This window comes from Manis javanica, chromosome 17 (genome assembly GCF_040802235.1).
Source record: "Manis javanica isolate MJ-LG chromosome 17, MJ_LKY, whole genome shotgun sequence".
NCBI lineage: Eukaryota > Metazoa > Chordata > Mammalia > Pholidota > Manidae > Manis > Manis javanica.
This window is the reverse complement of record NC_133172.1, coordinates 48,629,132-48,644,800: the sequence shown is the minus strand read 5'-3', so window position 1 is coordinate 48,644,800 and position 15,669 is coordinate 48,629,132. Positions and strand designations below refer to the sequence as shown.

Genomic DNA, 15,669 nt, shown 5'->3' with positions numbered 1-15,669 from the left:
GCCACACTTCGAGAGCCGCCATGGTTGTCCCATAATGCCTTGCACGGCCCCCGCTAGCCGCCCAAGGAGGCCATCCAGGGCAGCCCGGAAACGGCGGCTCCCGGCACGGACGTGCGACGGAACGCTCCGGGCCCGCCAGCCTAGAGCGTCTCCTCCGAGGCTCGGCCCAAAGGCGCCCACGCGCTCATCCCCTGCGCCTGTGCATTTTCTTTTTCCGTTTCCGTCTCCTTCAGGGAACCTTCGAGGGTTGCTTTGCAACATTTGGGAGATGCTTGGGGTTAGGGCTGCTGTGGCGGATGGGACGGAAGAACGGAGCCGCCAGGGTCCCTACTCTCTGGACAAGAGGCTGGGATTGCTGGCGGTCCTGAAGTGGAAGAGGGAGGTGACTTGTACAAATAAAGTAAGTATCGTCTTCCCTAGCAGTTTTGGGCCAGGAGTAGCCCAACCACAGGCATTGTATAAAAACTATATAACGAGTATTTTGGAAAAATAAGGACGCACGCACCGACGTAAATAATCACCTGGCCGCTGGCAGAGAACCAGTGGCAGAGTTTGGGGATATTTATTTCCAGTTATTTTTCTACCAAAAATATGTACAGATGCATTATATGGATTTTGTACAAAAGTGGAATTACACTGTCTACTGTTTCATAACGTCTCTATCATGAGAACTTTTCAGTTGTGAACGGGCACATATAACACAATATTTAGTGGCTGTATAACAGCACTTCGCAGAATTGTACTTTTATTTCACCAATCCCCTATGGTGGCCATTTAGGTTGTTTCCAGTTTTAGACCATTATAAATATGATGAATACATATCGTACATAAATCTTTGTGCACATGCTTGATTATTAACTAAGAACTAATTCTCAATAATGGAACTGCTGGTCGAAGTTATTTCAACTTTCTCATAAAGTTTTGCTTCTCTGCATTCCAGAAGGGACTATGAATGCTTGCTCTTTCATTCACAGTCTTGCCATTATTGATCTTTTCCAATTTAATGCTATTTAATTATGTCTTTTAATTTGCTTTTCCTTGCTTACTAGTAAAGGTTAACTTTCCAAATATATTTACCTCCTCCTTGGTGAAGTCTCTGTTGGGATCCTTCGCTTTGGACATTTTCTTAAGTGTGATCTGTTTCCCTCTCCTCCTTTCAGTATTTATCCATTCACTTGCCCTGTGACAATTTTGCCTTCTGCTCACTTCCTCCTGTTTATCAATAACATACAGGAGTTGCTATTCACTTGAATTCTAGTGGTAGGACTGATCCACCTTCTCTTCGGCTTTCCCTTCCATCAGGAATTTGTTCTGCTACTCACATTTGATGAAGTCCCTTCTTGCAACCAGATTTCCTGTTTAAAGTATGACCTCTTCCTGGAACAATTTAATTTCCTATATGAAGTGTTATTAATTCATATATTAAAATGTAACATCACAAGAAAGGGAGGGAGGGAGAGAGTAATCCTCCCTTTTCATAACATTAGCCAGCTTTGGAACTGAATTCAAAATACCAAGTATCTCAATGGAGTCTCCCATGAATGGACTCAAAAATGAAGCTTTTGATCGAAGACTTTCTCAACCATAAGAATAGGAGCTTATTGTAGTAAAAGGACTGGAAATTTGATGGCCTTGTTCATGTTGCTAAAACTGTAACTGTAAGCAAACTAATATGAAAATGAGGGGGTTAGACTAGGATTTGCCCCTTTCACATCAGTATTTTATGATTTGTGTGTGGTTTTCATACTCTTAAATTATCTGTTTGCCATGTGATGAGGTGCATCCAGTAAGATACCAAGAATTTTTAAACCAGGACTCATGATAATACAAATGTCCACTAATAAATGACTGTTTAAAAGGCGTGGTAAATGCATGAAATTGTATGCTGTTGTGACAAACGATGTGTGAATTTTCTATATAGAGATATGGGAAGATATATAGCTAAAGTGCAAATTGTAGAAGAGTGGGTAAGGTATGTGTGCTGGGCATCTGTCATGTGCCCCTCCAGATCCACTCTTCCTCCGCTGAAGTGCTCTGGGACCAGGAGGCTTGCCTGCCTCTGCTTCTTATTGGAGTCGGCCAGTGGGAACATTAGCAGGAGACCAGAGGGAGGGAGGAGAATGGTGGCATCCCTTAGCTGCAGGCTAACCTATGCAGCAGCCTTCTCCACTCAGCCATCTCAGCCACAGGATTCTGGTAACTACTCCCTCCCATGACTCCTTGAGGCCTAGGGGTGGGAATAGCGCCACCCTGTTACTAGTCCCAGAGTACAGCACTACACCTTGTTTTCTACAACTTGCCTTAATGAAAGTCTCTTCACATTACCAAATTTGAGGATGTCATCTCTTTCCTTGTAGAACCCCGACTTACAGAATAGGCTATCTTTTGGGTAAAAGAGTTAGTAGGAATGTATATTTGTATTTTCTTGTGAATGCATAGCAAAACTAGAAGATACATGAGAAACTAATGAAAGAGTTCCCTGGTGTGGGGAGAAATAGGGCAGTGGGAGCTGGGCTAGATGAGGGGAGACAGAAGATTTTTCATAGTATGCCTTTCTTCATTGTTTCTTTTTAAACTGTGTTCTTACTTGTCACCAGTTCCTGTGTTTAGTGGGTTGCTTTTACTTTTTTGATACTGCATTGTATGAATCCCTTTTGAAAGAAAATATTTATTACCTACTCCAAAAATTAATTTCAGGACTGACAGTGAGAATTAACATTTGGATTCAAGATGAGCTTCCTCTTGCCCAAGCTGACTAGCAAAAAAGAAGTGGACCAGGCAATAAAAAGTACTGCAGAGAAGGTGTTGGTTCTCAGGTTTGGGAGAGATGAGGATCCTGTCTGTCTGCAGCTAGATGATATTGTAAGTGAATTTTTTAGGTAAATACTTTCCTAAAAATCTATGCCTTCTCACTTCAACATCTGCAAAGTGCATGAAAAGGAGCAGGCAGAGCCCAGGGATATAGCTGTTCATTCGTTAACACATTTTCACTTAGAGTTGATCATGTGCCTGCCCTGAGCTGAACTCCCAAATCTGTGATTATGCTGATCCCCTTCTGGACGTCCTTCCCCACTGGCAGCTGTGGAAACTCAGTTTCACCACCAAGGCAATAGAAGACCAGAAACACACATTATTAACAAGCATCTATGAACATTATTTTATTTGCTGCTCACAGCAGTGAGATAATTACTGTTTGCAAGGTGGGAGATGAGATGAATGCCAGGGAGGTCTGGTGACTTCCCGGACACAAAACCACTAAATTGAAGAGCTGGGATTTGAATTTGTTTTCTCTGCCTGCAAATGCACTTGTCTAGTATGCTACCTGATGAAAATCTCTGATTACCCTACACATCTTCACATTGATGAGTAGGGGAGTATGGGACACAGGAGACTTAATCTGTCTCCATTTATTAGAGAGACTTACCCAAGGTCTAAGATCTCTTCTCACTATTTCTGCTGCTGAGCAGTGTGGATCCAGTGCAAGAATCCTCACTGTTGTGATTAAAAATGGGTCAGTAATATATGGTAACCTTGGGCCAAGGGGCCAGAGGATTGTACCCTCAGCTGTAGTGGGAGGGAAGATCACAGAGGTCAAGAGTATAGACTGGATTGCTGAGCGATTAAAGATGGCAGCATGAGAGATGAGACAGAGGCTTCCTCCTAAAACCGCATATAATACGAAAATATAATTAATACAACTAATCCTGAAAGAACAACAGGAAAGAGGGCTGTGCCAGACTGCATACACCTGGAGAAAAGAATAAACCTCACAGAACAGGGGGAACTTTCATGATCATCAGGCGCTACAGCCCCATGGCTGGCTATGCAGCTCCAAGGCCCACCTCTGTGATACTGCGGCCTTCCTCACAGCCAGCCCCACCTGGCTCGCAAACCAGCAAACCCTGACCAGGCATTAGGCCAGCCAGAGGGAAGCCCTGCCTACAGCAGCTACAAACACAAAGCATAGAGGCTTTTACCTGTGTGCTCAGCCCACTGGTTCTGGCAGTGGAGACAGACAAAGCAGCTGGAAAAGAGGAAACAGCTCTTTCCTCCCCCGAGGCACCAACACTGCTCTCCTGCCACCCGACATTGCTCCAGGGACTGAGCTGCTCCAGAGAGCAGAGCTTCTGGGCACTAGAGGGCACCACATACAAATATGAAATGTCAAAGGAACCTGGTACAAAGCAAAATTATAAATACCCCAGAGAAAGAGTCAAATGAAATTGATCTCATGAATCCTCCTGAAAGAGATTTCAAAATAAAAATCATAAACATGCTCATTGGAGGTACAGAAAAATATTCAAGAACTCAGGAATGAATTCTGGTCAGAGACCCAATCACTATGGAACACAGTATCAGAAATGAAACATACAATGGAAGGTTTTAAAAGGAGGTTAGATACAGTGGAGGAGATGATAAATGAAATAGAAATCAGAGAAGAGGAATTCAAAGAAGCTGAGGCACAGAGAGAAAAAAGGATCTCTACAAATGAAAGAATAGGAAGGAGGGGAAGGGGAAGGAGGGGAGAGTAGAGGGGGAGGGGAAGGAGGGGAGAAGAGGGGGAGGGGAAGGAGGGAAAGGAGAGGGGGAGGGGGGAGAGGAGAGGGGGAGGGGAAGGAGCAGGGAGAAGGGGAGCAAAGCAAGGAGCCAAGCCCGGAAAGGAAGAAAAAATATAAAGATATTTTAAAGAGATATAAGTCAACAAGTCAATAAAATATAAAATAAAAGAAAAACTGTTCAATTAAGCCCTAAGGAAACAGAAGAAGATAAAGAACAAATGGACAAATGGAACAAATAGAAAACACCTAGCAAGATTAAGTGTTTTGTTCATACCAGATAAATTAGTACTTTGAACATGAAGGATTTCAACACAAGGGTTGCAAAAATGAAATGTCAGGTTGTATACAAATGTACTATATGCCATCTTCAAGAGCTACTGTGAATATAAAAACATAGGTTAAACTAAAGGGATGGAAAAAGATACAGTGACAATGTTAACCAAAGAAAACTGGAGTAGCTGTACTTATTTCAGATGCAATATATTTCAAAACAATCAGTACTATCAGAGATAAAGAAGAACATTATATAACATTAAGGGTGTCAGTTCTCCAAGAAGATAATAGTTGTAGATATATATGCTTTCTTCAAAATATGAGACAAAAAATGACAAATCTAAAAGGAAAAACAAAAATCCACAATTATAGTTGGAGATTCTAATACTCCTCTTAGTAATTCATGGAACAAGGAGCTGAAAATCAGTAAGGATATGGATGACTCTGTCAAATAACTTACCTGATTAATATTTATAGTACATTCCACTAAACATGAGAATAATTCTTCTCTAGTGCACATGGAACATTCATCAACAAAGTACATGTTCTGAGTCATAAAAGAAATTTGAATAAATTTAAAAGAGTAGAAAGCACACAAAGTATGTTACAGGACAATAACAGAATTAAAGAAGAAATCAATAATAAAGGTATCTAGAAAATCCTCCATTTGAAATTAAACCATACACTTCCAGATAGTGCATGGGGTCAAATAGGAAGTATACATCTGTATATAAATTTTGAAAACACTTTAAGCTACATCAAACTAGAAATGCAATACACTGAAATTAATGGGATACAGCTGAATCAGTGACTAGAGAGAATTTTATATCATTAATTGTATACATTAGAAAAGAAATATCTAAATTCATTCACTTAGTAAGTTAGAAAAAAAATTAGCAATTTAAACCTAAAGCAGAGGTAAGGAAATGATAAAGACGAGTAGAAAAAATGAAATTAAAAGTAGAACAAAAATAGACAATTAAACCAAAATTTATATTTTTTACAAAAAAGAACAAATAAAACAGTAGCCAGGCTAAAAATGAACAGGGAAAGACATAAATTATGAATATCAGGAATGAAAGAGGGGACATCATGATGGATCCCACAGCTATTCAAAGGATAATAAGGAATGCTGTAAACAGCACTATGTCCATACATTCTACAACTCAGAAGAAATTATCAGTTTCCCGAAGTACATAGACTATTGAAACCCAAGAAGAAATAACCTGAACAGTCCTATGTTTAGTAAAGAAATTGAATTTGCAGTTAAAATCTTTTCCACAGAATATTTCAGGCCTAAATTAATTCACTGGTGATCCTACCAAATATTTAAAGAAAAAAAACACTCCACACAATCTGTTCCAGAAAACACAAGAGGGATGATACTTTCAATTATTTTTTATGAAGCCAGAATTACTCTAACACCAAAGACAGAAAAGAAAACTACAGACTAATGTCCCACATGAACGTGGAGGCAAAAATCCTCAATCAAACAAAAGCAAACCCAATAAAATATAAACATGATAAATACATCATAACCAAGTGGTTATTCATCTCAGGAATGAAAGAATTATTCTATATCCCCCCCCACACACAAAAAGAATGAAAGAATATTGAGAGACTTGTGTGATCAATCCAAACGGAACTATATTCGTATTATAGGGGTACCAGAAGAAGAAGAGAGAAAAAGGGTTAGAAAGTGTCTTTGAGAAGGTAATTGCTGAAAACTTCCTCAATCTGGGGAAGGAAATAGTCTCTCAGGCCATGGAGGTGCACAAATCTCCCAACACAAGGGACCCAAGGAAGATAACACTAAGACATATAATAATTAAAATGGCAAAGGTCAAGGATAAGGACAGCTATTAAAAGCTGCCAGAGAGAGAAATAAGATCACATACAAAGGAAAGCCCATTAGGCTATCATCAGACTTCTCAGCAGAGATATTACAGGCCAGAAGAGAGTGGCATGATATATTTAATGCAATAAAGCAGAAAGGCCTCAAACCAAGAATACTTTATCTGGCAAGATTATCATTTAAATATGAAGGAGGGATTAAACAATTTCCAGATAAGCAAAATCTGAGAGAATTTAGCTCCCACAAACCATCTCTACAGTATATTTTGGAGGGACTGCTATAGATGGAAGTGTTCAAGGTTTAATAGCCATCACCAGAGGTAATAAAACCACAGTAAATATGTAAAGAATGGAGGAGGAAGAAAAAGGAGGAGAAAAAAAGAACCTTTAGATTGTGTTTGTAATAGGATACTAAGTGAGTTAAATTAGACTCTTAGTAAGGAAGTTAACATTGAACCTTTGGTAACCACGAATCTAAAGCCTGCAATAGCACTAAGTACATACCTACAATAATCACCCTAAATGTAAATGGTCTGAATGCACCAATCAAAAGACACAAAGCCACTGAACGGATAAAAAAAACAAGACCCATATATATGCTGCCTACAAGAAACTCACTTTAAACCCAAAGACATACACAGACTAAAAGTGAAAGGATGGAACAAACTATTTCATGCAACTAATAGGGAGAAAAAAACAGGAGTTGCAGTACCTGTATCAGACAAAATAGACTTAGAAACAAAGAAAGTCATAAGAGACAAAGAAAGACATTACATAATGATAAAGGGGCCAATCCAACAAGAAGATATAACCATTATAAATATCTATGCTCCCAACACAGGAGCACCTACATATGTGAAACAAATACTAACAGAATTAAAAAGGGAAATAGAATGCAATGCATTCATTCTAGGAGACTTCAACACTCCACTCACTCTGAAGGACAGATCAGCCAGACAGAAAATAAGTAAGGACACAGAGGCACTGAACAACACATTAGAACAGATGGACCTAACAGACATCTACAGAAATCTACACCCAAAAGTAGCAAAATACACATTCTTCTCAAGTGCACATGGAACATTTTCAATAATAGATCATATACTAGGCCACAAAGAGAGCCTTGGTAAATTCAAAAAGGTTGAAATTGTACCAACCAGTTTCTCAGACCACAAAGGTATGAAACTAGAAATAAATTACGCAAAGAAAATGAAAAATCCCACAAACACATGGAGGCTTCACAACATGCTCCTAAATAACCAATGGATCAATGACCAAATAAAAACAGAGATCAAGCAATATATGGAGACAAATGACAACAATAATTCAACACCACAGAATCTGTGGGACACAGTGAAGGCCATGCTAAGAGTAAAGTATATTGCAATACAGGCCTACCTCAGAAAAGAAGAACAATCCCATATGAACAGTCTAAACTCACAATTAATTAAACTAGAAAAAGAACAACAAATGAGGCCCAAAGTAAGTAGAAGGAGGGACATAATAAAGATTAGAGCAGAAATAAATAAAATTGAGAAGAATGAAACAATAGAAAGAATCAGTGAAAGCAAGAGCTGGTTCTTTGAGAAAATAAACAAAGTAGATAAACCCCTAGCCAGACTTATCAAGAAAAAAAGAGTCTACTCACATAAACAGAATCAGAAATGAGAAAGGAAAAATCACTAAGGACACCACAGAAATACAAAGACTTATTAGAGAATACTATGAAAAATTATATGCTAACAAACTGGATAACCTAGAAGAAATGGACAGCTTTCTAGAAAAATACAACCTTCCAAGGCTGACCCAGAAAGAAACAGAAAATCTGAACAGTCCAATTACCAGCAATGAAATTGAACTGGTAATCAAAAACCTACCTAAGAACAAAACGCCTGGACCAGATGGCTTCACCGCTGAATTTTATCAAACATTTAGTGAAGACCTAATACCCATTGTCCTTAAAGTTATCCAAAGAGTAGAAGAAGAGGGAATACTTCCAAACTTATTCTATGAGGCCAGCATCACTCTAATACCAAAACCAGACAAAGACACCACAGAAAAAGAAAATTACAGACTGATATCTCTGATGAACATAGATGCAAAAATACTGAACAAAATATTAGCAAACCAAATTCAAAAATACATCAAAAAGATCATCCATTACTATCAAGTAGGATTTATTCCAGGGATGCAAGGATGGTACAACATTTGAAAATCCATCAACATCATCTACCACATCAACAAAAAGAAGGAAAAAAACCACATGATCATCTCCACAGATGCCAAAAAAGCATTTGAAAAAATTCAACATCCATTCATGATAAACACTCTCAACAAAATGGGTATAGAAGGCAAGTACCTCAACATAATAAAGGCCATATATGATAAACCCACAGCCAACATTATACTTAACAGCGAGAAGCTATAAGCCTTTCCTTTAAGATCAGGAACAAGACAAGGATGCCCACTCTCTCCACTTTCATTCAACATAGTTCTGGAGGTCCTCGCCACAGCAATTAGACAACACAAAGAAATAAAGGACATCCATATTGGTAAGGAAGAAGTTAAACTGTCACTGTTTGCAGATGACATGATATTGTATATAGAAAACCCTAAAGAATCCACTCCAAAACTACTTGATCTAATATCTGAATTCAGCAAAGTTGCAGGATACAAAATTAACACACAGAAATCTGTTGCATTCCTATACACTAACAATGAACTAGCAGAGGGAGAAATCAAAAAAACAATTCCATTCACAATTGCATCAAAAGGAATAAAATACCTAGGAATAAACCTAAACAAGGATGTGAAAGACCTATACTTTGAAAACTACAAGACACTCATGAGAGGAATTAAAGAAGATACCAATAAATGGAAACACAGCCCATGCTTATGCATAGGAAGAATTAATATTGTTAAAATGGCCATCCTGCCTAAAGCAATCTACAGATTCAATGCAATTCCTATCAAAATACCAACAGCATTCTTTATTGAACTAGAGCAAATTGTTCTAAAATTGATATGGAACCACAAACCACAAAAGACCATGAACAGCCAAAGCAATCCTGAGAAGGAAGAATAAAGTTGGGGGAATATGCTCCCCAACTTCAAGCTCTACTACAAAGCCACAGTAATCAAGACAATTTGGTACTGGCACGAGAACAGTCCCATAGATCAACGGAACAGCATAGAGAGCACAGATATAAACCCAACCATATATGGTCAATTAATAAATGATAAAGGAGCCATGGACATACACAATGGGGAAATGACAGCCTGTTCAACTGGTGTTGGCAAAACTGGTCAGCTACATGCAAGATAATGAAACTGGATTATTGTTTAACCCCATACACAAAAGTAAACTTGAAATGAATCAAAGACCTGAATGTAAGTCATGAAACCATAAAACTCTTAGAAGACAACATAGGCAAAAATCTCCTGAATATAAACATGAGCAACTTCTTCCTGAATGCATTTCCTCAAGCAAGGGAAACAAAAGCAAAAATGAACATACTGGACTACATTAAACTAAAAAGCATCTGTACAGCAAAGGACACCATCAACAGAACAAAAAGGCATCCTACAGTATGGGAGAATATATTTATAAACAACATATACGATAAGGGGTTAACACCCAAAATATATAAAGAACTCACATGCCTCAACACTCAAAACGCAAATAACCCAATTAAAAAATGGGTTGAAGATATGAAGAGACACTTCTCCAAAGAAGAAATTCAGATGGCCAACAGACACATGAAAAGATGCTCCACATCACTAATCATCAGGGAAATGCAAATTAAAACTACAATGAGATATCACCTCACACCAGTAAGGATGGCCAGCATCGAAAAGACTGAGAACAACAAATGCTGGTGAAGATGTGGAGAAAGGGGAACCCTCCTACACTGCTGATGGGAATGTAAGCTAGTTCAGCCATTGTGGAAAGCAATATGGAGGTTCCTCAAAAAACTGGAAATAGAAATACGATTTGACTCGGGAATCCCATTCCTTGGAATTTACTCAAAGGATACAAGTTCTCAGATCCAAAAAGACATATGCACCCCTATGCTTATTGCAGCACTTTTTACAATAGCCAAGATATGGATCTGAGTGTCCATCAGTGGATGAATGGATAAAGAAGGTGTGGTACATATACACAATGGAATACTATTCAGCCATAAGAAAGAAACAGATCCTACCATTTGCAACAACATGGATGGAGCTGGAGGGTATTATGCTCAGTGAAATAAGTCAGGCAGAGAAAGACAAGTGCCAAATGATTTCCCTCATTTGTAGAGTATAACAACAAAGCAAAACTGAAGGCACAAAACAGCAGGAACAGAGCACTCACAGACTCCAAGAATGAACTAGTGGTTACCAAAGGGAGGGGTGTGGGAGGGTGGGGAGGGAGGGAGGGAGGGAGGGAGAAGGGGATTGAGGGGTATTATGTTTAGTACACATGGTGTGAGGGGTCATGGGGAAAACAGTGTAGCATAGAGAAGGGAATAGTGAATCTGTGGCATCTTACTACACTCATGGACAGTGACTGCAATGGGGTATGGGTGGGGACTTGATAATATGGGTAATTGTAGTAACCACATTGTTTTTTCATATGAAACCTTCATAAGTGTATATCAATAATACCTTAAAAAAAAGTATAGACTCTGAAGCCAAGCTGAAGTCAAATCCCAGCCTCACCGCTTAGTAGCTGTGGCCAGGGACAGATTCCCTCCCTGTGGCTTGGTCTCCTCACCTATGAAATGGGCACTGCAATGTGCACACCTCCTAAGAATGCACACAGCAAATGAGCAGTAAGTGCAGAGCACTCGGACAGTCAGTGACATGTCAGGTTTTGCTACCCTGGTTAGAATTTTGACTCATGGGGGTTTTGGAAGGGAAGATGGGGTAATCTCAGTATCTGTAGTTCATATTTCTGAGTGGTTTAATTTTTTCTTTTAAGTGAGCATGGATTTTATAAATCCATTCTTAGTCCAGGAACTTTTCCAAACAGAATACTCTATTCTAGTAAAAAGTTTCCGAGAAGAAACAGCAGCAACACTCATATTTTAACCTGCATCTCTCTCCTCATTTACAGCTTTCTAAGACCTCTTCTGACTTGAGTTAAATGGCCTCTATATATCTGGTAGATATGGACCAAACTCCAGCTTATACACACTATTTTGACATCAGTTATATTCCATCCCAGTGTTTTTCTTCAATGGGCAGCATATGAAAAGTGGATTATGGGTAAGTTAGATTGACATGAAGTCATTGTAGCCTTAAAAGTTTCTTTGATCTAAGCAGTTTCAGTAGCTCATCTATTGTCATGTGATAGTGGCTTTGTGAGTCCTGTATTGGTACTGTTTTCTAAACTGATGCACTCAATTCTTTTTTTATTCAAGTATCGTTGATATACAATCTTATATTGGTTTCAAGTGTACAGCACTGTTTCACCAGTTTACCCGTATTAGTAAATCCTCACCTCAGCTAGGATGCACTCTGATTTTTTATGCAAGACTTTGGTGCAAAATAAGACAGTTTCCAGTACAATTGTCAAATTCTAACTGCCTACTTAAGTATGAAAGAATAGTACAGTTTGTGAAGCTTAACCACCCTTTGGTATAGAAAATACAGAACTTTTAAAAAAGTTTCCCAGGAATTTCATTTAAAACAAAAATATGTCATTGTTCTTAAACTTCTGGGACTGGTCAGCTGCATTTATAAAAGTATTCCTTCCACCAAGCTGATATATGCTTCTCTCCTAGCAGTTTCCTGTCTTCTGCCACACAGAGAATTTAAAAATCATTCTTCAGAGATGTCTGTCTCAAGAATAAGTAACATGATATCTTTAATGCCTTCTGTTCCATCCAGTCAGCATCCCAATATTTAATATTTTGAATGTGTCCATAATTCTTACCACTTTTTACTGTGGCTGAGGTGTTTACGTATCTAGATTGGATGCCTGCTTTGTATTATCTCTTTGCAAGCATGTTACATATTATCTATTTTAAAGCTATTTGTTCTCCTAGAATACAGTTGATGTAAGCATTAGTTTGGTGCAATCTTTTTAGAGGGTGATTTTTTACGCTACTTACCATTTTAAAAGTGTAAAAAATTTTAACCCTGTAATTGGATATCCAGGAATTTATCTAAAGTGAAAATACTCATGCCAGTGGGCAATACTGGCTGCATGGGTGTTCTTCCCACTGTTGTTTAGAAAGCACAGTCCTTAGAAAGAACCTAGATGTCCACAGAGTAATGCTGGATATGTATGAGTTTCATGATTGTAGATGCGTGTTTAATGACTTTGAAAGAAATGTTATATGTTGAAAAAAGCATACTGCAAGATCATTTGCATGTGATTCCCATGACTGTGAAAGAAGAACTGTGCATGCATACACACACAATCGGAAGGATATACACCAAAATGTGGCCTTTAGCCTCACTAGTAATTTTTTTTCAGAAGTATTTCTAGAGTAAACATACTTGATGTTCGAAATAGTATTTTAAAAAAGGAATATCTACCACTCAAAAGTAAAACTGATGAGAACTCAGAGATGACGACTAGTTAACGGGTTTTACAAGTGCCTAGCCTAAAGGAGTAACAACAAAGCTGTGTGCACCCAACGCCCGGAGAATTCTGGTTGATGGTGAGTTGAGAGGTGATTAAGAGGTTTTGAAGGCGAAGCTTTCGCTACCCCAGGGACCCCCAGCACTGGGTTTAGTCATGTTTCAAATGGACCCTGTAATCACAGATGGACAGTCACTGCCAGGTTTGTGTCTTAAGTCTCCCTGACTGGAAGAAAGGAACGGGGCTGCTATTCCTTTTGTCTGTCCTGAAGTAATTACTCGAAGTTCTGAGTGAGACTGTCTGTCTTCTGTGCCGTCTAGGTCTCCATATCACACTAAGTTTGTGGGAAGTTTCAAAACCAAACAAGACTTCATAGATTTGATTGAAGTAATTTATCGAGGAGCAATGAGGGGAAAACTTACTGTCCAAAGTCCTATTGATCCCAAGAATGTTCCCAAATATGACCTTCTCTATCAAGACATTTAGTACAGTCACCCTGACCAGACTTGGAGAGAGAGGCCCATCTTGAAGCAGTACCTGAGTCCAGCTCTGCTGCTCTGGAGTCCTTGAGGAACGCGGTCAGCATCCCGGTGGAGAAGAGCTGTGACTGTTCCAGAAAATACCTCCCCAAGTAGCAGACCACGCAGGCTCCATCATGGTGCTTGGGGTGCCTAAGTGTGACTCCCCAAGAACCCAGAGCAGTCAAGTCAACTGCTCCGTTTCCCCAGCGTGATTTTTTATATTCCTCTTTATATTGTGCTTTTTCTTTATTCCTTAAAATAATATAGAATTCTTCTTCATACTGGCTAGTACAATTTGATTTAACTATGTTTATTTGACACACAATAGTTCCCATAAGAGCAAAAAGACTTTCTATCCTGAATGTACGTGTATACACCCTTCACTTTCACCCTTGCCCATTATCCAGTCCTTGTTATCACAGTTTCTCTTAGAATACATAATTCTCTACTGACAGTGGGCGAGTTTGTTTTATTTTGGAGCCTTACTAGCTAGATTTGTAGAACAGTGTCCTGGTTTGCTCATTTTACTAGCTTTTATGTTATTAAATTGCCTAAGAAGTGAGAACTTGAGCCTTTACTGTCCAGCACCCAATTTGAGCAAAATAGTTGACACCCCTTAGTAAACAGGAACAGCTCTCTCCCAGAAGTCAAAACTGCACCTCTTTTTGAGGCAGAAAATTGTACTTCAAGGACTCAACTGGAAAGAGATGTCAGAACTATCAGAAAGAAATATCTTTCTGGTATTTGCCTGTTTTAATAACGTTAGGAAGAACTGCTGCTCTTCCAGTGTCTGCTGGCACAACCTGCCACCACTGGGCAAGTCACTGCCTCTCTTAAAACCTCATGGACACTACTGGTACTGACTTTCCAGAGTGAGAGAACAGACGCAGGGCCAGAGGGCCGTGTGCCAGGCAGCATTCGACTCCTGGGCAGCCGTCGGCCTCCTGGCCCACAGAGGCCCCGTCTCCACACTGTCACTGCAAGTGTGTCCCCCTGGCCAGGTGCTTCTCCTCCAAGCCTTGTCTGCAGGGAGAGGTGGCCACACGACCTGGTTCCAACGAAGGTGGCATAGAAGGAAGGCTGCTGGGTGCTTTTGTGTCCTGCACTGATGGAAGGAGAGAGCCACTCCAGGAACAAGACAAAGCAAGGCCCTTCACCACCACCTCCACCTTCTCTCCCCCACTTCCACGCATGGAACTGCAGCAGCCACCGTAGGACCTCACCGCAGCCAGCGCTGGATGAGAAGTGAATGTGCTGAGAACAATAAAGAGCCTGGGCCCCAGGGATGGTTTTGAGCTGCTGAGTGAACTCTAGGGCCGCCTCCCCCAGACTTCTATGAAAGAATAAAACACCTTCACTCCTGTCACTGTGAGTTGGCTTTTTTGTCACTTACAGCGTAAATCACATAGTATTTGATGTGTGGTAAGTGCTCAGATGCCAGCAAAACCTCAGAACTTAACATACATAAAATTCCCTTATCCTCTTTCCTCCTGAGGGCTTTGCAGAATGTTTCTCCAAAGTCCTGATTTGTGTTTTTGTTCCTAACTTAGTTGCTTTCCATTCCACAAGTACTGATTGGGTCCATGCTGTGTGTCCTGTGCTGTACTAGCCGCTTCATAAATTTGAATGGCTCCCAGGTGGGAAAAAGGATGCCATGCCTGAGCCTCAAAGGAGAATGGCAGGTCCTCGCACAAAGAGGGCAAGGGCATTGAGGAGAGGGCCCCAGAGGGAGAAGGGAACAAGCACTTTACAGGTTATTCACTTATTCTCTCCTCCATATTATAGATGAGATGTGAGGCACAGAAAGCTTAAGATTTGTCTATGGCATCATACTGGAAGTGCTGGGATTTGAACCTGTGCCCTGAACCATGCCTCCTAGTGAATT

At 39.8% G+C, this 15,669-nt stretch overlaps 1 protein-coding gene across 1 annotated transcript; it reads left to right on the top strand.

The window, feature by feature from the left end:
• Positions 1-101: 101 nt before the first annotated feature.
• Positions 102-15,150, top strand: LOC108394678 (thioredoxin-like protein 4B). Its single transcript, XM_037025449.2, is given in 4 exon segments — positions 102-400; positions 2,698-2,862; positions 11,788-11,939; positions 13,584-15,150. Coding segments are annotated over 3 exon segments (450 nt in total). The 5' UTR covers positions 102-400; positions 2,698-2,730; the 3' UTR covers positions 13,750-15,150.
• Positions 15,151-15,669: the final 519 nt, after the last annotated feature.